Genomic DNA, 22,380 nt, shown 5'->3' with positions numbered 1-22,380 from the left:
TAAGGAGCAAAGATAACCCAATGAGAAGCAATTAAAAATGACATGGTGGCTCAGTGGTGGGGAATCCGCCTGACAATGCAGGAGACAAGGCTTCAATCCCTGACTGAGAAGATCCCACGTGCCTTAGAGTAATTACGCCTGAATGGCACCTCACTCCAATATTCTTGCCTGGAAAAATCCTATGGACGGAGGAGCCTGGTAGGCTGCAGTCCATGGGGTCGCTGAGGGTTGGACACGACTGAACGACTTCACTTTCACTTTTCACTTTCATGCATTGGAGAAGGAAATGGCAACCCACTCCAGCGTTCTTGCCTGGAGAATCCCAGGGACGGCGGAGCCTGGTGGGCTGCTGTCTATGGGGTTGCACAGAGTCGGACACGACTGAAGTGACTTAGCAGTAGCAGCAGCAGCCACAACTATTGAGCCTGTGTTCCAGAGCCTGGGAGCCTCAGCTACCGAGCCCAAGTGCTCTGAAGCCCGTGCTCCGCAACAAGAAAAGCCACCACAACAGGAAGTCCTCACACACAGCGAGAGTAGCCCCTGCTCACTGCAACTAGAGAAAAGCCTGCACAGCAATGAAGAACCAGCACAGCTAAAAATAGATAAATTTTTTTTTTAAAAAAACATTGAAAAAAAGTTTCAGAAATTAAATTACTGAAATTACTACCCAGAAACAAACATCTTCAATGTTATTGGTGCTCACTATTCTAGACATCCCCATCATGTTAATATATGTGTACATATTGGTCCTTTTTCTTTTTTTTTTTTGAAAAAAAAAAGAAAATGTGCTATATCTAATCATAGCCTCTAAAAAGGCTCTAAAATATCCTTACTATAATTGTTCATGTTCATCCATTTGTAAACACAGATCTACATCATTTTAACTGGTTGAGTATTGTTCCCTAACGGATTTATTTAAGTGATTACCTACTGGTTAGCATCTATAATGCATATATTTTTATGTAGTTAAATTTAGGATACATTCCTGTATGTGAAAATATTGAGTCAAAAGTAAGGCATTTCCTTTGGGAGATTAAATAGAGATAAAGATATATCTGTGTGTGTGTGTGTGTGTGTGTGTTTTCCAACTGTCCTTAAGTAAAGTTGTACCAATGCTCATTTCTATAAGCAGAGGATGTGACTGTCCATCCTGAGTATATCATTAAAAAAAAAAAACCTTGCCAGTCTACTGGATAAGAAGTGGTATCTAATTCTTGTTTTCTTTTGTATTTATATTGTTAGTAAGATTACACTTTAAAAACATCTTTACTGGTAGTTGATATTTCTTATTTTTTTAATTGCTGCCTTATCTTAACTTAGTCTTTCCATTAATCATTTCACATATTTTCTTATTGATAAAAACTCTTCATCTCTAAAGGCTACTAAATTCCTTGTCATCAAGTGTTTAAGCAAAAATACAGGTTTTTTCACCCCTCAGAATGAAGATAATAATGTCTACCTCAAAGAGCTGGAATAAATGATAGAATTAAAAAAAAAAAAAATAACGTGGTGGGCATTCCCTGGCAGTTCAGCGGTTAGGACTTGGTGCTTTCAATGCCAAGGCTCAGGTCAGTCCCTGGCTGTGGAACTGAGATCCTGCAAGCCATGTGGCATAGCAAATAAATAAATGTAAATATATATATATGTGTGTGTGTGTGTGTATAGACACACATATATATGTGTGTGTGTGTGTGTGTATACATATATATATTACAATATAGCATGGTACCTAAAGTATAGTAAAAATTCAATAAAGGTAGTCATTTTGTGTGGAAAAAAAAGAACTTAACAATTAGGTTTAGGGATGGTCCACATTAAGTGATAGAAGACAGACAGGTATTCAAGGAAATGAGAGAAAATGTTGCAAATACAATGTTATGGAAATCATGGAACAAAGGATTTCAAGGAACAAGTACCTAATCAAACTCAGCAATTAGGATAGAGAAATGAAACATTTAGTCTTGGTTGTTTTTTAAGTAAGAAAAGCAAATGTGGACAGTCCTACATACCCAAAGTTGGTCATCCATGCCTGGTGGGTTCTTTTTGATAAAAGCACCATAGTATGTAGCTATATTCCGGTGATGAGAGTATTTCTTCAACATGTTAATTTCTTGTTTGATTTCTTCCTCTTCATCCTGTGTTAGAACCATAAATATTCTGTCATGAAAATCCATGTCTTTAGTAGGATTCTATTTTTCATAACCATCTATATCAACTATGCAAAAATTTGAGTTTTTTCTTCTGTGGTAACAAACAAGCATTATTATCATACTACTTGACTTTGTCTCTTGACTAAAAAGAAAAAATTTACGAGACAACACATTGGCAGTTGAAAGGGGTCTTCTGTTTGTACAGCAAACCAATATAGTACGCAACCTGATAGTAAAAAAAAAATTCCTCATCTTTTCACCTGGAAGAGATCAAGGTAGACTTGCTATTGAGATAAAACTCATTCTAGGCCTCTGGGAAATTTGTCCATCAAGTACCTATCACTGATCATACTTGGTTCAAGGAAGACTAAGAAAGGTGAAAAGAAAAAAAAATACAGGCTCTTCAATTTAAATTTTGTTAGGTTCATTTTCTTTGAAGTCTCCTTTTATTGAAGTCCCTAGTGGAAGATTATGAAAGTCAGATGGGAAAGGAAGCAAGGGTAAGTTCTCTCGATCTGAGGGTGTTCACAAAGCAGGAGTACCCATCTCACCTTCAGGAAAGTACACATGAAAAGAAAGGGGACATGTGGTAGTGCCACGGATGTGAAAAGAAAGAACCTCCCGACAGAGTAAGTTTCGGAATTCTGATTTCATTCATTTTGAGTTTCAATTCGGAGTCCACTAACCTGAGCCTTTTTTTAGAAGACCTGGCATCACTAATGAAGGGTGTGCATGTTCCCCCGTAATTTTATGTTGATGTGTACACATCAATTGGACTTTTAAATAGCATTTTATTTTTGAGGTTGGTGGAAAAATTTCCAGGAAGACTGTTTTAGAGGCAACAGTAAGAATCTGGGAGTGTAAGATTTTACATCACCATTTCCTGAAAGAACACTCACAGCGTGCCCCTGTCTGTATTCTTGCCTCCTCCAGCTACTCAGTCTCAACAATGCTGGGCCCTTCTGCAGTCTCCCATGAGTGTCTTCTTTCCCCTTCCTCTTCACATAATTTCTACTCATTATTCCTGATTGAGTTTAACGGATAGTCCTGAGGGATGTCTTCTCCAATTCTCTCCGGTAATGTCAAGTCCCCCTGCTATATCTTGTCCACCCCCAAAGCCGCACATTTGTTGGTACTGGAATAGAGGTAAGGATCATCCTGAGTCATAATTGCCCTTGTTCTTGACTCTCTTCTCCATGGACTGTAAGTTCTCCTGCCTTCAAATGTCAGTTCCAGAGCCCCTTCCCCAGTAAAGCTCTCTGATCTGCCTGACATGCTTCTAGTCCCATAAATCATCACGGATCTCTTCCCTCGCAGCACCTAACAGAACTGCAATCCACATTTATCTATTTAAACATTTGACTGAAGCCTCTCTTCCCTATCAATCCATAAAAACTATAAACAAAGAGATCCTTCCTGCTTTAGCTCTTTATAATATCCTAGCATCGAGCAAAATCCTGTGGATAAATATGAATAAAAAAGTGAATACCTATGAAATGTCCAACCACTTAAAGTAGCCTTCCTTATAGCTTGAAAGGAATTCGTAAAAATAAGAGGAGTGGTGAAATGCTGGCACTTTCTGACCACACAAAAATCAGTTTTCCTAAAAAGTGATGGAGATTTGCAAACCTAGGAGAATGCAGTATGTTACATATCACGTGGCCTATCCAAGTCAAAGAGTAGGTAATCTCAAAATAGAACGTGTGCTTGGGATGCTGAGCTAAGAAGAAGCACGTGGCCTTAACACTGGAAAGGAGTAGAGGAGTGAAGGGCTGGGAAGGAGGCTGGGGGAGGGGACGGCACACTGCTGACCCAGGAAATCTTCCCTGTGGCCATCAGAAACTGCCTAGTCTTCACCACAGGTATAAGGAGAGAATGACCTTCACAGTCCTTCAACTTGCTGCAGAGTCCTGCAGCAGACCTCAAAATGTCTGAGGATCATGCATATTAGCTATTTTAAATCCACCACGTGGGGCCAAATAATCATGGATGAATGTAGGATGGGAGCAGATGTACTTTGGGGAAGCCTAGATACAAGGGGAGAAAACAAACCTGAGGGTTTTTGGGGTGACCTGGCATCTGCTTTCAACTAAAGGGACAAGTAAATGAGACAGTAAAACATCAATCACTTTCCAGCAGCAGTGGGACAGGCTCAGCCTGGGTCATTCTTACTGAGAAGCTGGGCTGGTTCTATGAGTATTTGCTCTCCTAGGTTCTCCCCAGGACCACGGCTGACATGGGAGAATCAGAGAAGGAAAAGTGCCCCAAAAGCTGACCATATCATTAAGAAAATAAGAACTTATAAAACAGTTAAACAGCAGAGTAATTCAGTATATAATTAAATCCAAAATAAACAGTACTGGGAGACCAGAATGAAATCAGCACATCCTCCATCGCTTTGCAAAGGTAAACTGAGGCAACAAGATAATGAAGAAGGCATATGCATTGAGTCAAGAAAATGAGGTGGGGGCAGGTGGGGTACATGTCTAGTTTGGGCCCCACTTCTTTCTGGCTGTATGATCCCAGGAAAGTAACCTACCTTTTAGAGTCTAATTTTTCTCATTTATATGGAGATATAGATGGCAACCCACTCCAGTGTTCTTGCCTGGAGAATCCCAGGGACTGGGGAGCCAGGTGAGCTGCCATCTATGGGGTCGCACAGAGTCGGACACAACTGAAGCGACTTAGCAGCAGCATAGATTTTATAATAGTAGTATTATATGTCCTAATCTTTTGTGAAAAGTAAATGAAGATGTGAAAGTTATAAAATATAATACAAAATAAATGTTATTATTAATCTTCTCAACCAAAAAATAAATAACAAGAGGTCAGGAATATAAGTAACTTGAATTTTAGGTTTAAATTGCACTGTTGCAAATGCAGTTACAGAACCACCGTGGGTCATAGTAATACAGAACCCTGAGCTTGATCTTATATTACCTCCTAAGTGAGTAGGCAATTTATCAGGCCTTCAGGGCTACTGTTTATCCAGATTTCTAGACTAGGGCATTGATGGCCGTAAGTCATGCAGTGAAACTGAAAGGGAGGCACTTCTTATGACCATAAGAACTCATTTAACCCCTTCACAAGCAGTCTGACCTCTTACAACATGGCCTATTGAAGAAGATGGGTTATGAAGTTTGCAAAAGGACAGACAGAAACCATTGAGGCTAGAATTAGATTACGAAGCTATAAGAAGCTTTTCTTCTATTTCGTAAATGGATTATTCTTATGTCTTAAGAATTAAGCAAAGGGATCACGCTCACTGGGAAACTAATGACCATTGGGTCATAATTTAAAAAACAAAGGAATGATACCAAAATTGTAAGAAATTTTAAAAGGGAGCAATTTTAATCAGCCAAGTCTGATAGTCTAGGAAGAACCACAATTTCAATCAGAAGACTTCAAAAATCTTGTCCAAGCTGATTCATTATGTAAACTCAGATATGGCTATTTAAACTCTCTGAATGTCAGTTATATTCATCTATAAATGGGAAAAAGAATACTTATCTAAGTCACCTCTCAGGTCTTAGAAATGATTAAGTGCTTATTTAAGCAGAGCACTATTATCAACATAAAGAAAACTATTATTTTTTCTTAAAATGACAGGAATCTATTGCTTAGTATTTGTGGCAGACTGAAAGGAAAAATGGCCCTGATATTTGGCATTCATTGGAAGGACTTTTGCTGAAGCTGAAGCTCTAATGCTTTGGCCACCTGATGTGAAGAGCTGCCTCACTGGAAAAGACCCTGATGCTGGGAAAAACTGAAGGAGAAGAGGGCAACAGAGGATGAGATGGTTGGATGGCATCACCAACTCAATGGATATGAGTTTGAGCAAACTCTGGGAGACAGTGAAGGACAGGGAAGTGCCTGGTGTGCTACAGTCTGACAAGACTTAGCAACTGAATAACAACAATACATAAAGAGGTGGAGTCCATCCCCTCTGCTTATCTCTGGGTTTGGCCCCGTGACTTGCTTTGGCCAATGGGATATTACCTAATGTGATATAGCAGAGACTTGAAAAGTTTCTGTGTATTGGGGTAGACTTCTAATTGCTTGCATAGAACACTTGCATATGAAAAACCAGAACCGGCATATCAGGAGGATGATAAAACAGGTGAAGAAACAGTGCTTTTCAAATGCAAGGAAAAGGATGATTCTAGACAATGCTTGCTAACCACTGACTACCTCTGATGGCTATACGATGATCACAACCGTAGTCATAAAATACAGCCAAAGCCAACCTGATGTAATCCTCTGTACCATAGGTTGTATGTGTATTATTGAATATCCAAAACAGATCTATGAAATACCTGTTTATAATGATCCCATTGAGCAAATAAGAAATATGAGTTTCAGAGAGTGTCTTCCTATTTTAGAGCTTCCCAGGTGGCTCAGTGGTAAAAGAATCCACCTGCCAATGCAGGAGACACAGGTTCCATCCCTGGGTCAGGAAGATCCCCTGCAGGAGGAAATGGCAACCGACTCCAGTATTCTTGCCTGGGAAATCCCATGAACAGAGGAGCCTGGTGGGCAGTCCATGGGCCACAAAGAGTCAGACACAACTGAACATGCACACACAGCACATTCCTATATTAAAAGTTAGAGCTAAGATCTAAAGCCAAGATTTGTCTGATTTCAAAGTCCATGTTTGTAATTCTAAAATGAAAACTCCTAGATAGAAGGGTGATTACCCACAATGATAAAACCAAAGCTGCTGCTAATCATGAAAGAAGAGTTTAGGAGCACCTTAAGTCAGGGTTGAAGAGAAACTGCCTTTGGTCCTCCAATTAAAAGAGCTTTTTAGCACCCATTAATATTTGCTTATGAATGATTTCAGGGGATAAAGGAGGGATTTTAAGTTGCATATTTATTACACAGGGGAACATACTTTAAGAATCTACAATACAGCAGGATTTAAAACCAGAATTAATGAGATATTAGTGTGCTCGATAACACAGCTCTTCAATCCATGGAAGAGGAATAAACCTGTGTAATTCTTAAGACAATCCAAGAGACTGGTCAGTTTTAACTTTACAAAAAAGGATGGGTGGCAGATTCATGTTGATATATGGCAAAACCAATACAATATTGTAAAGTAATTAGCCTCCAATTAAAATAAATAAATTTATATTTAAAAAAAAAAAAAAAAGGATGGGGTGAGCGTGTGTGCTAAGTTGCTTCAGTCGTGTTTGACTCTTTGTGACCCCAGGGACTGTACCCTGCCAGGCTCGTCTGTCCATGGGATTCTCCAGGCAGGAATACTGGAGTGGGTTGCCATGCCCTCCTCCGGGGGTCTTTCCCACCCAGGGATCAAACCCGTGTCTCTTACATCTCCCGCATTGGCAGGCAATTCTTTACCACTTGAGACAGCTGGGAAGCCCAGGATGAGGTGTACAGACTCATAAATGCTACTGCATCCCATATGCTTGGATACTGGCTAAAACCACCTCTGCTGCCCCTCGCCTGTGCTGCTTTCCACAGTGGCTGCTGGCATTACGCAGGCATTTGTGTTAACACGTCCATCATTTTCATCTTTGTTGTTGACCGAATGTGACAAAATTTGAAGACAATTCATTGTTAAAGAATTATAGACTAACAGAATTTGTAGGGATTACTGACATCTTCTAACATGTGATTTTTTGAAAAAAAAAAAAAAAATTAATAATTTGTAGCACTGAAATCCCTTTCTCTAGTAGAAAATCTATTCAGGATGCCAATATATAGCCTCAATAAAAACTATGCTTTTAAAAGCAGTAAACATTTATTTTTATAACTTTAAGTAATGACTAGTTATAAAGTTAATCAGTGACAACAAAGCAATTATTTTAGTGAAGGCACATTTAGAATTTTTGAAACAAACTGCAAGTCACATATCAGTTTCAATATCTTAGTCATTTTCAGTTTTGTTTTGGTTCCAAAGGATAGATAAAATCTACATTTCCTAAGACATGTAATTGCATAAATAGCATGACTTGCCATTTCAGCAGAAAATTGATATTGAATGGCATTCTGCACATGAATGAAGTAACCTGGAGTACAAATTGAGAGGCTGCCATTTTCTTTTATTTTAAAATTTATTTTATTGATGTATAGGTGATTTTAACTTCCCTGGTGGCTCAGATGGTAAAGAATCTATCTGCAATTCAGGAGACCCAGGTTTGATCCTTGGGTCGGAAAGATCCTCTGGAAAAGAGAATGGCTACCCACTCCAGTATTCTGCCTGGAAAATTCCATGGACAGAGGAGCCTGGCGGGGTACAGTCCATGGGGTCGCAAAAGTCGGATATGACTGAGCAACTAACATTTTCACTTTCATAGTTGATTTACAAGGTTGTGTTAATTTCTGATGTAAAGTGCTTCAGTTATACATTTATGCACATTTTTTTTCACATTCCATTCCATTATGGCTTATCACTGGATATTGGTTATAGTTCCCTGTGCTATACAGCAGGGCCCTGTTGTTTATGCATTCTATATATAATGGTTTGCATCTGCTAACCCCAAACTCCCAATTTGTCCTTCCCTCATGCCCCCCTGAGAGGCTGCCATTTTCTGGTGTGTTCAAAGTTGGTATATAATGTACAGTTTGAAAGGTTTAAAAAATAGTTTATTAAATATTAATACTCAAGTATATTAAACATTGAGACTTAAGCATGTATGGATCCTCTAAAATTATCTCAAGGTGGGGTTTGAGGTCTTAGGAAACAGACCCAGGGTGGTTCAATAACTTAGCTAATTCCACATCTCTTCATTGCCGCATTGCTAGAATTTGAGACCTTGCTATGGCATTCTCCAGGCAGCAACTGGATTTGTTGTATATGTTAACCCTAAACTAAATTAATTCATTCAACACATATTTATCTGTCTTCTCTATCCCAGGCACAATGCTAAATAACATTAGTGGTAATAATAATAGTATAATACAGTTATCCCTCAGTATCCACAAGGAACTGGCTCTAGGACCCCCATGGATACCAAAACCCACGGATGCTCCAGTCTCTTTTGTAAAGTGGCACACTGCAGCCAGCCTGCCGTATCTGTGGGTCTCAACCTCAGATTCAACTAACACTGAATATAGAGAGCTGACTGTAATACAACAATGGACATAACACTTTCAAGCTCTTCCATGATAAAACTTACTGTAGTCTCGTGGGGAACACGAACAGAAATCAAATAATGATACAGATACATGCAAAATTATTAACATGAGAGGTTCGAGTAGCTTATCTAATTAGGAGCATCAGGGGAGACAGCCAAGAAATTCAAGTGTGAGCTGAATCCTAAAGGCCATGTGGGAGCTATCCAGTTAGGGGAAAAGAACAAGTATAATATGATGTGACTGAGGAGGCATTGGTTTCCTGGCAGAAACAGTGCTGCTAAGGCCTGTTACCTGGATGGGGTAGGACATATGGTTTCGTACAGGAATCTCTGGTGCTATGGAGAGAAAAATGAAAAATATATGCAAGAGATGCCGTAACAGTAACAACTGTGTGCTAGGTACTAATCTCAAATGCTTTATAAATACCCACATTTACTTCTCACACTAACTTTACGAGAGAAGTGATATTATCCATATCTACACATGTAAAGGGTTTCCCAGGTGGCTCAGTGGTAAAGAATTCGCCTCCAATAAAGGAGACACAAGAGATGTGGGTTGATCTCTGGGTTGGGAAGGTCCCCTGGAGTAGGAAATGGCAATTCACTCCAGTATTCTTGTCTGGAAAATTCCGTAGAATTTTAGGAGTATGGTAGGCACCAGTCCTTAGGGGCACAGAGAGTCAAATACGACTGAACACACACACAGCACAGCAACATACACAGGGAATAAATGGAGGGTAAGCAACATGCCCAGGATAAGAGAGCCATGAAGTGTCAAAACCAGGACAAACTGAGATGAGTGATAGTTTGCACTGCTCTTTTCGTTGTTGTTGTTCAGTTGCTAAGTTGTGTCTGACTCACTGCAACCTCATGGACTGCAGCTCTCCAGGCTTCCCTGTTCTTCACTATCTCCCAGTTTGCTCAAACTCATGTCCATTGAGTTGGTGATGCTATCCAACCATCTCATCCTAGGCTAACCTGCTCTCTCTCTACTAGGAAGTGGTGTCCCCTAGAGAAGCAAATATGACAAAGGCGGCCTGCATCCCACTCATTCCCATGCCAGCACTGATATATGACTCCCAAGAGAACTGTGAACTTATAAAATAGGTTCTAACCCTAGGAATATTTCATTTATTTGGCTAAACTCTATCATCAATAAGACAGCTTTTCCAACAACATGGATGAACCCAGGGATTATCATACTAAGGGAAGTAAGTCAGAAAGAGAAAGACAAATACCATATGATATAACTTAGAACTTATATAACTTATATAACTATGACACAAATGAACCATCTATGAAACAGACCCACAGACATAGAGCAGACCTGTGGTTGCCAAAGCAGGGAGGATCTGGGGTGGACGGTTGGGAGGTTGGGATTAGCAGAGGCAAACTATTATATTTAGGATGGATAAACAACAAGATCCTACTGTATAGCACAGGGAACTATATTTAGTATTTTGTGATAAATCATAATGTAAAGGAATATGTTAAAAAAAATATATATATAAAGCTATGACAAGCCTAGACTGCATATTAAAAAGCAGAGACATCATTTTGCTAACAAAGGTCTGTATAGTCAAAACTGTGGTTTTTCCAGTAGTCATGTACAGATGTGAGAGTTGAAGCATAAAGAAGTCTGGAGCACCTCAGAATTGATGCTTTCAAACTGTGGTGCTGGAGAAGACTCTTGAGAGTCCCTTGGACAGCAAGGAGATCAAACCAGTCAATCCTTAAGGAAATCAACTCTGAATATTCACTGACGGACTGATGCTGAAGCTGAAGCTCCAATACTTTGGCCACCTGATATGACAAGCTGACTCACTGGAAAAGACCCTGGTGCTGGGAAAGATTGAAGGTAGGAGGAGAAGTGGGTGACAGACGATGAGATGGTTGTATGGCATCACTGACTCAATGGATATGAGTTTGAGCAAGCTCCAGGAGATGGTGAAGGACAGGGAAGCCTGGTGCTGCAGTCCATGAGGTTGCAAAGAGTCAGACACAACTTAGCAACTAAACAAAAACAATAGTCACTTTATTGGGGAACAAATGCACTGGCAACCCAGATAAGTAAGTTTCCTTCTTAAATTCTCCCTTAATACTCTCTGTATACTCCCTCAAAGTTGATCAGAACTCTACATAACTGTTCAACTGTTTGTTAAATATCTTTCACTCATGCTGGAATTTATGATTCCAGAAGATAGCACCCTTGTCTATCTTATTCACTACCATCACCCCAGAGGACAGCACATTCATTTATTCTTAGTGAATGAATAAATGAATTATTGTGATTTCAGTCTTTAGCTTCTGGAATCTAGCTTCACTTTCTCTTTTGGATTCTGCTCTACAGTAAGTCATTTTGACAGCTCCCCAGTGTTCAGGGTAAGACTAATAACTTTGAGCTGGTGCAGACTGGGCTGATTCAAGCTATTTACACATACTGACAATGAACTAACCCACTTGTGCCACATGTGGCATGGGGTTCATAGCACAGGCTACCATCCCAGTATAGAAGTTCAATGCACATTATAACATCCTCTTTTCATTCCTGTTGAATGTCCCACTCAGGCATTCACTGTCTCTTACCAGGACCTACATTTATTGAGGAAATGTTATGTACCAGGCACTGGATAGCATATAAATTTAATCTCAAAACAAGTTTGCAATGGTTGTATTTGCATCTAACAGATAAGAAAAAATGAGATTCAGAAAAGTTAAAAAGTTTGTTCAAGGAGAGTAAGGACAGGAGGGGGCTGTGAACTCAGCTCTACCTGAATCTGAAGGCCAGGCCCCTGCAACGCCCATCCCCATCTGTCATTCTAATAACAGGGCTGTGGAGAAGGTGGGTACACCCTGACTGGCTGGATTTGAATTCTAACTCTGTCATTTACTGTCTGTGAAGCTCGGGCAAGTTATGTACAATTTTTATGCTTTCAATTAATTCCTCATTTGTAAAATGGATATATTAGCTTGCTCCTCTAACGGGAATTGTTTCAAGGACTAAATAAGTTAGTATATGTTGTATTAAATACTAAGAACAATGCTTGGCATAAAATAAGCAATCAATGATAGTAATCTTTATTCTTGACTATGGCTGCTGTTGTTATTACTGTTACCAACATTATGTTCTATGCTACCAATCACTCCACTGAACTGTTCCCTTTTGGGAGGGAAGAACCAAAAGTGCCTGGAGCAGTATGTCCTCTAATTCTTCCAAATAACCCAAAAAGAAAAGATTTTTTCCTTGGTCCAATTTCAGCAAACATTCAATGAGTCCATTAACTGTGGGCCAAGAACTCTACCAGAAGCTACCAGGAGAAGGCCACTTCCTTACTCTTTATAATGAGAGATGGAGACTGGTTGAAAGCTTCACCCACAGGAATTCAGTTAAGTAAGACAAAAATAGAAACTCAGCCAAGCAGGGCTTATATTGCATCCTTCTAGTAGACAAATCCCATCATGTTACTTTGCTATTTAACTTCTGGTTAAACACACTGGCTCTAGCAGTGGTGTGAAGAAGGGGCTCCCCTTGTATAAAACAACCCCCCATATATCTCTTCTATATAATGGGTTTTTGCCTAAGCCTTCTTGATCTAAGGGTTTTATTGGAAAAACTGAAAAATGAAAACCTTGTAATGTCTTTGCCATAGCACCCGATGCCTTCATGACCTGGCCCTAACCTGTACAGATTCACCTTGTATCACTCTCTCCTCAGAACTATTTTTATCCTAAAACTAACCTATGTAATGCTTCCCTGGTGGTTTAGATGGTAAAGAATCCGCCTGCAATGCAGGAGACTCAGGTTCCATCCCTGGGCCAAGAAGATGCCCTGGAGAAGGAAATGGCAACCCACTCTAGTATTCTTGCCTGGGGAATCTCATGGAAAGAGGATCCTGGTGGGCTATAGTCCATGGAGTTGAAAAGAGTCAGACACGACTGAGTGACTAACACACGCACACACACACAAGCGTGTGAACACGTAACAGTTTCCAGAACATGCTGCATACTCTCGCAGCCTCCATGCCTTGCACAGGCTGTTTTCTTGTGGCCAGAAACATTTTTATCTGATTGTCTTCCTGGGCTTAATTATTACCCCTCACTGTCACATTAAATTTTATACATAACTGTATAATTTTATGACTTTATTATAAAATGGATTAGCTTTACTTACAAATATTTAGGACAATGTTGTATTATTGTAAGCTCCCTTCAGGCAAAGAATGACTTTTTCTGTTTTTTTTTTTTTTTGCTGACAAAGCAAGAGATTTTATTGGGAAAGAGCACCTGGGTGGAGAGCAGTAGGGTAAGGGAACCCAGGAGAACTGCACTGCCACATGGCTTGCAGTCTTGGGTTTTATGGTGATGGGATTAGTTTCCGGGTGGTCTTTGGCCAATCATTCTTTTTTTTTTCTTTTTGAGGTATTTTTTATTTTATTTTATTTTTTAACTTTACAATATTGTATTGGTTTTGCCATATATCATCTTTGAATTTCTAGTGTCTATCATAAAATAGGTGTTTAGTAAATGTTTATTGAACAAATTAATTTTAAAAATCACACTAAATGAAATATTAAATATCCTTCTATATTAACTGAAGACCTAAGGCAATGTGATAAACAGGGTGGACTTAAAAGAGTTAAAATACTTGGGTTGAAATATTCACTCCATCATTTACATGTTACATTGAACAAGATACTTAATACGCCTAGTTTTCTCATCTCTACAATGAAGCTAATAATGAAGTCTGGTGGTTATTGAGGGCATTCAGTGAATCGATATACAGAAAATATTTTAAAGAGTTCTGACTCCATCAATAATAATGACTCCATCAGTGTTAGCTACCATTATTATTATTTCAGGCTGAAATATAAAAAAAATGTAACTGAGAGGCACCTTATTTAAGGACTAAATCAGTTTAAAATAACGTTGACTATAATGATATAATCTCAATATAATTATCTTGTTTTTCCCTGCTCAACATCCATCCTACCCTTTGATCTTAACAGTTATCAGGTTTTTCTTTGAGGAAGCCTCCTTTCCACTGTTAGTCGTTATCAGTCATGTCTAGCTCTGCGACTCCATGGCCTGTAGCCCACCAGGCTCCTCTGTCCACAGAATTCTCCAGGCAAGAATACTGGAGTGGGTTGCCGTTTCCTTCTCCGAGGGATCTCTTTGACCCAGGAATAGAACCTGGGTCTCCGGCACTGCAGGCACATTATTTACCATCAAAGCCACAGGGGACCAGATGTGGCTCAAGAGAAACAGAAGTGGCAGTGGGATGGTGAGGTGACGCAAGCTGGCCCACTGATATTGAGACTTGCACTCTTGCCGAGACTAAGGGCAATGAAGTAATTAGAACATGAGCCTGCAGCTGCTGGTGGAAAGAAAGCAGAGTCCAGAGATGGAGAGACACACAATTCCCAATTAATCATGTGATTTCCTAGACCCGGCTGAGCTTTTCTTTTTTTTTTTTTTAATAGACACAAAACAATAAATTCTGTTTTCAGCTTCATCCATTCTGAGTGGGGCTTTGGTACTAAAACCCAACATGTCCTGAGTAATGATCATAACCAGTCATTGTTAAGATGAAAGCCTACAATACTAAGTTATTATGTTATCAAGTCCTACATGGGCTTCAAGATATCATTGTAAAGGGACTAGGTAAACTAGAAATTTTGGGTAAAACCAGAAATTTTGATCCAAATGAAGATGGAGATGATTTGCAGGGTTATCAAAGAATCACAGTCTCTTCATACTTGGCCAGAAACAGGAAATACAAGACCCTAGAAAAGTGCGCTTCCGGTGTGCATGAAGATCCTGAAGAATTTGTAGAAAAGGCAGCGTCTGCCACGCTCCAGACCATCAGGGATCAGCAGACATCACCATGGAAAATTTCCAACGCTTACCTTCTTTACTCCTCTGATTATTTGACATTTCTGTCTGACAAGGAATTCTCTGATTTTAGCAGTTTAGTCATGAATTGTAAAAGATGATCTTTTCAGATAACATCCAGAATTTTAAAGGAAGTGTGCTGTTCTATAAGCGGTTCCTTGTTTGGCCTAATTATTGCTAAACACAGAAGTAAAGGAACCTCAGTAACAATTAATGTACATCAAAGATGTCATCTGGTTATTTTAGTTAAGTTTGCACAAGTAATGAAGAGTGGTTTATCCATTGAAATTGCAGAGGTTATACGACAAATGAAATTTACACAAACTAAATTTGTGAATTGACTAAAACAGAATCATCTACCCGGACTGAACTAATTCTGTGCTTCTCAGGATTGTAACATCCAACACGATAAATAAAATAACACTGCTGTCTACTATATATGACCGTTGTAAAGTAAATCCTGAGTTCTCATCACAAGAAAAAAATTTTTTTCATGTCTCTAAGTTTGTATCTATATGAGATGATGAATGCTTATTAAACTTATTGTAGAATCTTTTCTTGATATTTGTAAGCCTAATCATTAGGCTGTACACCTTAAACAGTACTGTATGTCAATTATATCTCAACAAACTTAGAAGAAAAAAAAGCAATAAATTAAAAAATTCTGTGCTTTTCAAAAAAAAAAAAAGAGAGAGAAAAGGCAGGTTCTGAGGCTCCACCTAGAAATTCTGCAGCAAGCCCAGTATTTCTGCATTTCTGATGAGCACCCCAAGTGTGCTGAAAGTCCACAGATATTAGCCGTCCACTATGAGGAACACTGCCCTAGAGGATACAGTTTTGTTTAGATAATTAAAGTACACAAATCCAGCTGGGAACGAATCCCCAGAAAACACTGAAATGCAAAAATTCTCATAATTATTTCAGAAACCAAAAGAACTTCAAAGACTGAGTTTAAGCCCTAATTCTGAAGCAAATATGGGGAAATTTGGAAGTGTCTCAGCTTTAAAACTAAAGAACATAAATATTACACTCAGTTTTTTCTGTTACTTTTTTCTTTATAAAAGGACATGGTATAGAATAAAAATAATTTAAAAATTGATTTCAAGGTTATAGTTTTATCAGTTTCATTACAATAATCTATAGTAACTTTCTAGTAGATCTTTGCAAACAATTAACAAAGGCGACCTTTGAGAATTCATTTCGGGGCAGCTATAATGAGCACAATTATAATAATTGGTAAGGAGCTTTTACAACATTCCATAATACACAAAAGACAATATGGCAAAATAGATTGTTTTCTGAGGATACCACATGAATTTCACAAAGGAAATCTTATGTTGACTATGATGTGTACAGGGGTGATACAACAGTCATTTGATGCTGGATCATACACCATGGGAAATAAGAAAGCCATTTCCTGATGTGTATCCATGTTTGCCTTTGTTAAGGGTCAGTGGTTACATAATGGTCAATGATGTGGCTAAAACAGGGAACTATCCAGCCCTTTCAATAGAGGTTTCCTCAAGAGAATCAAGCCCACATACTATAAAGCATCCATTGTACGCGATGGATTGACTCTCCTGTGCATTGAAATGGTGCCAGCTCCTCACCATCCCGGGGAGAATTGAGGAAATTGTCTCTAAATCTAAATCATCTTCTGTAGGGTTCAGTTGCCTTGTGAAACCCAGTTTAGAGAGGCTAACTAACATAGCTTAAACTGAAAATACATACTCTGGGATAAACTGCTGTGTACCTTTTTTTCTTCCAAGCAAGGTGGTCTAGGAATAGTAAATAATTCTTTGAGCAATTTAAAATCTCACAAACAGAACCAGAAAAGTGATATTCAGAGCTCTCAAGTCATACTTTGTGCATCAGTATACAGCTCTGTGCACAACTGAGCACCGAGATTAATGATATCAGTGGAACTCAACTGCAGTTCTGCAGACCCACACAACAGAACTTTACAGCATGAATGTCTTGGACTCCATCCACATCTATTAGTTGTTTAACTGCCAAATGTGCTGCACTATGTGGAGATCCTGTTCAATCCAAGGAAAATACAGTAGTACAACTTCAGCAGAATTGCAAAATAGATTCTTACTTGTTTTTGCTGGGAGCTTTGTGAAAGATTGACACATTTCTAATGGGTTTCTGTGCAGAGACTGATAGTATCTGCTCTTGATTTTTGTGTCAGACCCTGCTAATGAAAAACACATTCTCCCTTCACTCCTGACTAATAATAGAACCCGAATAAACTGGGCACATTGGTAGGATGAAAGACTACATTTCCCAGCTTCCCTTACAGTGAGGTAGCCAAAGCAAGCAGAAGTAAATAGAAATGTTGTGTGTAAGCAGAAAGAATTTCACTGGAGGGGCTGTATTCTGTATCCTCTTCTCCCGCCAACTCTCTCCCCACCCTACCCACCTGTTTTTTGCCTGCCAAAGAATGTGATCAATGGAAATCCATTGTGTCATGGAACTTACCTTAAGTGTGGAAGCTATGTGTCAGAATGGTGGAACAAAAAGATAAAAACACCCTCCTACTCTGTCACATTGCTGCTACACATTTCTGGGCTGTCGACTCTAAACTCATTTAACATGTGAGGGTATAACACTTTCATCATGCTTAAGTCTCTGTTAATTTTAACTTTTTTTTGCAAGTGGCAGAAACTAAACCTTATTAATATAATCTATATGCATTTTTCTTATTCAGTAAAGGCCAGGTGAATTAATAAACTAATTGGAATAAATATTTGAGAAGGTTTACAAGCTCTAAAATTTGAATAATGCATATAAGCATATAAAAGGAAGGAGTACTTTAAGTGGTTCTAAACATATGGAAACAAAATTTTTCACCTGTTAAAATGCATATAATTTTAAAACTGCATATAACATAAAGAGGAATTCAGATTAAAAAATAACTAAGGAAAGGAAGTCAATACAATGTATAGTATAAATGAAAATTACGAAAATTAGTATCATGGTTAATAGCATAGCATATAATGTATACTTATCAAAGGTGACAAATAGGACCAAAGAGGATATGGCTTGAAGTCTGACTTATGGACAAACTGTGTGTATTTCTTATTTGTATAGTAGTTCTTGATATCTTTGTGTGACGTATTCATTCCTCATCTCTTTACACTAAGTAATCCACTTCTGGGACAAATGGAAGACCGTGGTCTTTCAGCTTTTATGTACAGCTGACAGACATCTTTAGAAAAATTCCCAGAACAATAGAAAATCATTGACATGCTTTTGATGTCCAGTGAGACTTTCAAGTCTGATATTTGCTCTGTACTCTAGAAAAGGCATTAAAATATTTTAAATAGGCCTAGCAAAAGGGATTGAAATCATAAGATTGTATTTAAAATAAAGTCTAGTTCTTAGATTGCTTTTGATTATCTAGGCAGAAATTTTATTTCAATGTTGCTCAATAATAATAAGTATTTGTGCGTATGGTGAATATTTGGTCCATAATATTTTGGGGAAGAAAATATTCATATTATACATCCTACTAGGATTTTAGAGCCATCCAAACTCTTGCCTGTTTCAGCGTTAGGTGGACTTTGGGGAAAACTGTTAAGACCCACCTCTTCAGCGTAATCTCAGTATTATTCTCTTAATACCTTCAAATCCTTGTTTTGTCTTCATATGCAAATGTCCTCAGTTGTGTTTATGTAAATTATCGGCACACATTGTTCTTCACTCTGACTTACTTAAGGCAGTGTGTAGTATCTAATTAGAATGATTTACCCATGGTCATCTCAGTTAATTGCTGAATACTCTTAATGTTAAGCAAACATGGAAAAGATCTTAGATGTCTAACAAAGATTCTATTTCCAAAAAATGATTTTTCTCTATCACTAACTTCTTATGACAAATATATAAAACAACTTCGAGGTGGCAAGATAAAGATACATTACCCCTGTGACATCCATAACCTTGATGGCTGCCAGCTGGCCCGTTTTGACATGACGACCCTGTAAAAAAATTTTTAAACAATTCAGTTCTGATAAGCAATATTAGCATTAGGCTTCAACTGTAACGAACAAGTATGTGGATCAGTGTTACAGAGTGCCAATGGGAAAGACAGATAGACAAACAGACATATAGAGAAATCTTAAATGTTTTGTAGATCAACCTCTATTTAATGTTTATTTTGTAACACACGTCCATAACTTTGTCTTTTGAGTTTGTTTTAGCAGCTTTTGTCAAGTTTAATAAAAGAGAAAATGTCAAATAATGAGGTTCTACCTCCTCTCCAAGGTGTTAGGGGCTTGAGTAGGAGGAGGGGTGTACATGGAATATCTGGGCGGAGCAGACGCAAGCAGCTAGTTTCCTTGATTATTAAAATCCCTTGTATTGTGACAGTCTCAAATGGATATGACTCTGCTGGAGTTCACTTGAGACTGCTAGTTTATCTTCATCTTAAAAGGGGACCTAAAGGAAAATAGAGACCAATCAATCTGAATTTGTGATCAAAGAGACACTATTGAGCCCAAGGAACTGCTTCCCCAGAGTGGGTATCTCTGGCCTTTTTAACTACAGGAAGCATCAAGCACTTGGAATGGGAAGAGAACAGGGTGTGGAGAGGAGGATATCCTCAAAGAGAAGCTTTATCTGTATAAGAAACATAAAGTCTATATCTGACTCTCAGACAGGAGCAAAGATGGTCAGTCTCATTATTTCTAAATGCATTCTTTACGTGGCTTTTAAAATACATTTTACCTGCCACCGCTATCAGGCAGTATAATATACCTTCCAAGGCAAATCTCTTTCACCTGAGGCAAATCCCTTTCACCTTCTAGGTCTCAATTTCCTCATCTGAAAAATGGAAATAATGACAGTACCTAACTCATAGCACTGCAAGGAGGATTAAATGAGACAGTAAGTGTTAAGTGCCTGACGGTGCCTGGCACAGAAGAGCTGTGAGAAGATGCTGGCTGTAGATGTTTATGGCCCTGTCTTGTGATTCCTTTTACGAGCTGTCTTCCCTTTTAAGTTATACGTTTCATGGAGGTAAGTGCGTGCCTCATCATTGTAGTCCTAGTGCCTGGAGTAGTGGGTGCCCAGCCCATAGACGCAGTGGCATGTTTCTGGATGAGCAGCAGCAGTTAGTGAGGGCACGTCCACCTGAAGCTGGAGGAGACAGGCTTGGTGCTGCCTGTCACGTTTCTTCTCATCAGCTCTGTGTATGCATCTGCCTGATTCTAACAGTGCTTCCTTCACCTTTCAACCGCCATTCTGTTTCCTGTCTTTCCTCCTCATTCAGGAAAAAAGCACAAGTAAGAAGACTTTAAATCGGTAATCCAATATGGTCACAGACGTACTTCAATTTTCAATAAACTGAGGGAGCGGGTTGAAGAGTTACCACTCTAAGAGTCCAGGACCAGAATTCCAGAGGCCTGGTTCTGCCCATGACCAGCTGGTTCATCAGAAGCATGTTATAATCATCCACCTGGGCCCTGGTTTCTCCATCTGCAAATTGCGCTCTGTGGTTGGAGATGGGGGGGAAAGGTACCATTCTTAACACCCCAAGGAAGTTTAGGAAAATTAGTTGGAAATTTAGTTTTCACAGTGACTGAGTGGAGAATAGTACTGTGCTATCCAGAGGCCAGGGGCCAGCAATACTGACTTCCTGCAGAGCTGGAAGGCAATCTCATACAAAGGAGAAGTAGCAACAGCGCCCTCTGTTGATAAAACACTGAATGACCTCCAGGGTTTTCCTGGTCCCAGTAAGTCTGTGATGCTGTAATGGTAACCTAACAAAGATCAGCTGCTTCTCTTCGGGAATATAAAGTCTTTAAAGTAAGGGTCATTAAACAATAACTATTTAATATAGCACTAAAGAAGGGTAGGAGCACTGCAGACAGAGGGTCTGGCTGATCACACAGCTGAAATTTCACCCTGAAATTCTTTTAATGGTGCCATGCAGCCAGGGAAGGGGAATGTTTGGGTATGTCTTGTGGGGACCTCTAAGAAGTGACCCCTGCCTGGCTCACCACTGGTGGGCTCCCACCTGCTCTTACTTTGTAGTCCTTAACAAAAACTCGCAGCAGTGGCCACAGGACTGGAAAAGGTCAGTTTTCATTCCAATCCCAAAGAAAGGTAATGCCAAAGAATGCTCAAACTACCGCACAATTGCACTCATCTCACACGCTAGCAAAGTAATGCTCAAAATTCTCCAAGCCAGGCTTCAACAGTACATGAACTGTGAACTTCCAGATGTTCAAGCTGGATTCATCGAAAAAGCAAGAGAGTTCCAGAAAAACATCTACTTCTGCTTTACTGACTACGCCAAAGACTGTGTGGATCACAACAAACTGTGGAAAATTCTTCAAGAGATGGGACTACCAGATCACCTGACCTGCCTCCTGAGAAATCTGTATGCAGGTCAGGAAGCAACAGTTAGAACTGGACATGGAACAACTGACTGGTTTCAAATAGGGAAAGGAGTATTTCAAGGCTGTATATTGTCACCCTGCTTACTTCACTTATATGCAGAGACATTATGAGAAACGCAGGGCTGGATGAAGCTCAAGCTGGAATTAAGATAGCTGGGAGAAATATCAATAACCTCAGATATGCAGATGACACCACCCTTACGGCAGAAAGCAAAGAAAAACTCGAGTCTCTTGATGAAAGTGAAAGAGGAGAGTAAAAAGTTGGCTTAAAGCTCAACATTCAGAAAACTAAGATCATGACATCTGGTCCCATCACTTTATGGCAAATAGATGGGGAAACAGTTGAAACAGTGAGAGAATTTATTTTGAGGGGCTCCAAAATCACTGCAGATGGTGGCTGCAGCCATGAAATTAAAAGACACTTGCTCTTTGGAAGAAAAGCTATGACCAACCTAGACAGCATATTAAAAAGCAGAGATATTACTTACCAACAAAGATCCGTCTAGTGGAAGCTATGGTTTTTCCAGTAGTCATGTATAGATGTGACAGTTGGACTATAAAAAAAGCTGAGTGCTGAAGAATTGATGCTTTTGAACTGTGGTGTTGGAGAAGACTCTCGAGAGTCCCTTGGACTGCAGGGAGATCCAACCAGTCCATCCTAAAGGAAATCAGTCCTGAATATTCACTGGAAGGACTGATGCTGAAGCTGAAGCTCCAGTACTTTGGCCACCTGATGCGAAGAACCTACTCATTTGAAAAGACCCTGATGCTGGGAAAGACTGAAGGCAGGAGGAGAAGGGAACAACAGAGGATGAGATGGTTGGATGG

The 22,380-nt window shown here is 39.2% G+C and overlaps 1 protein-coding gene across 9 annotated transcripts in view; it reads right to left on the bottom strand.

Moving 5' to 3' along the window:
- Nucleotides 1-22,380, bottom strand: part of TNIK (TRAF2 and NCK interacting kinase) — a 400,085-nt gene that overhangs the window by 148,243 nt on the left and 229,462 nt on the right. For all 9 annotated transcript variants that reach the window (XM_055569073.1, XM_055569075.1, XM_055569079.1 and 6 more), the window contains exons 3-4: nt 19,072-19,128; nt 2,010-2,135 (exon numbers count right to left, since the gene is read on the bottom strand). In XM_055569073.1, the coding sequence (XP_055425048.1) occupies nt 2,010-2,135; nt 19,072-19,128 (183 nt within the window). The remainder of the gene's footprint in view (nt 1-2,009; nt 2,136-19,071; nt 19,129-22,380) is intronic.

Source organism: Bubalus kerabau, chromosome 2, assembly GCF_029407905.1.
Source record: "Bubalus kerabau isolate K-KA32 ecotype Philippines breed swamp buffalo chromosome 2, PCC_UOA_SB_1v2, whole genome shotgun sequence".
Taxonomy (NCBI): Eukaryota; Metazoa; Chordata; class Mammalia; order Artiodactyla; family Bovidae; genus Bubalus; species Bubalus kerabau.
This window is presented reverse-complemented; position numbering and strand designations above follow the sequence as displayed.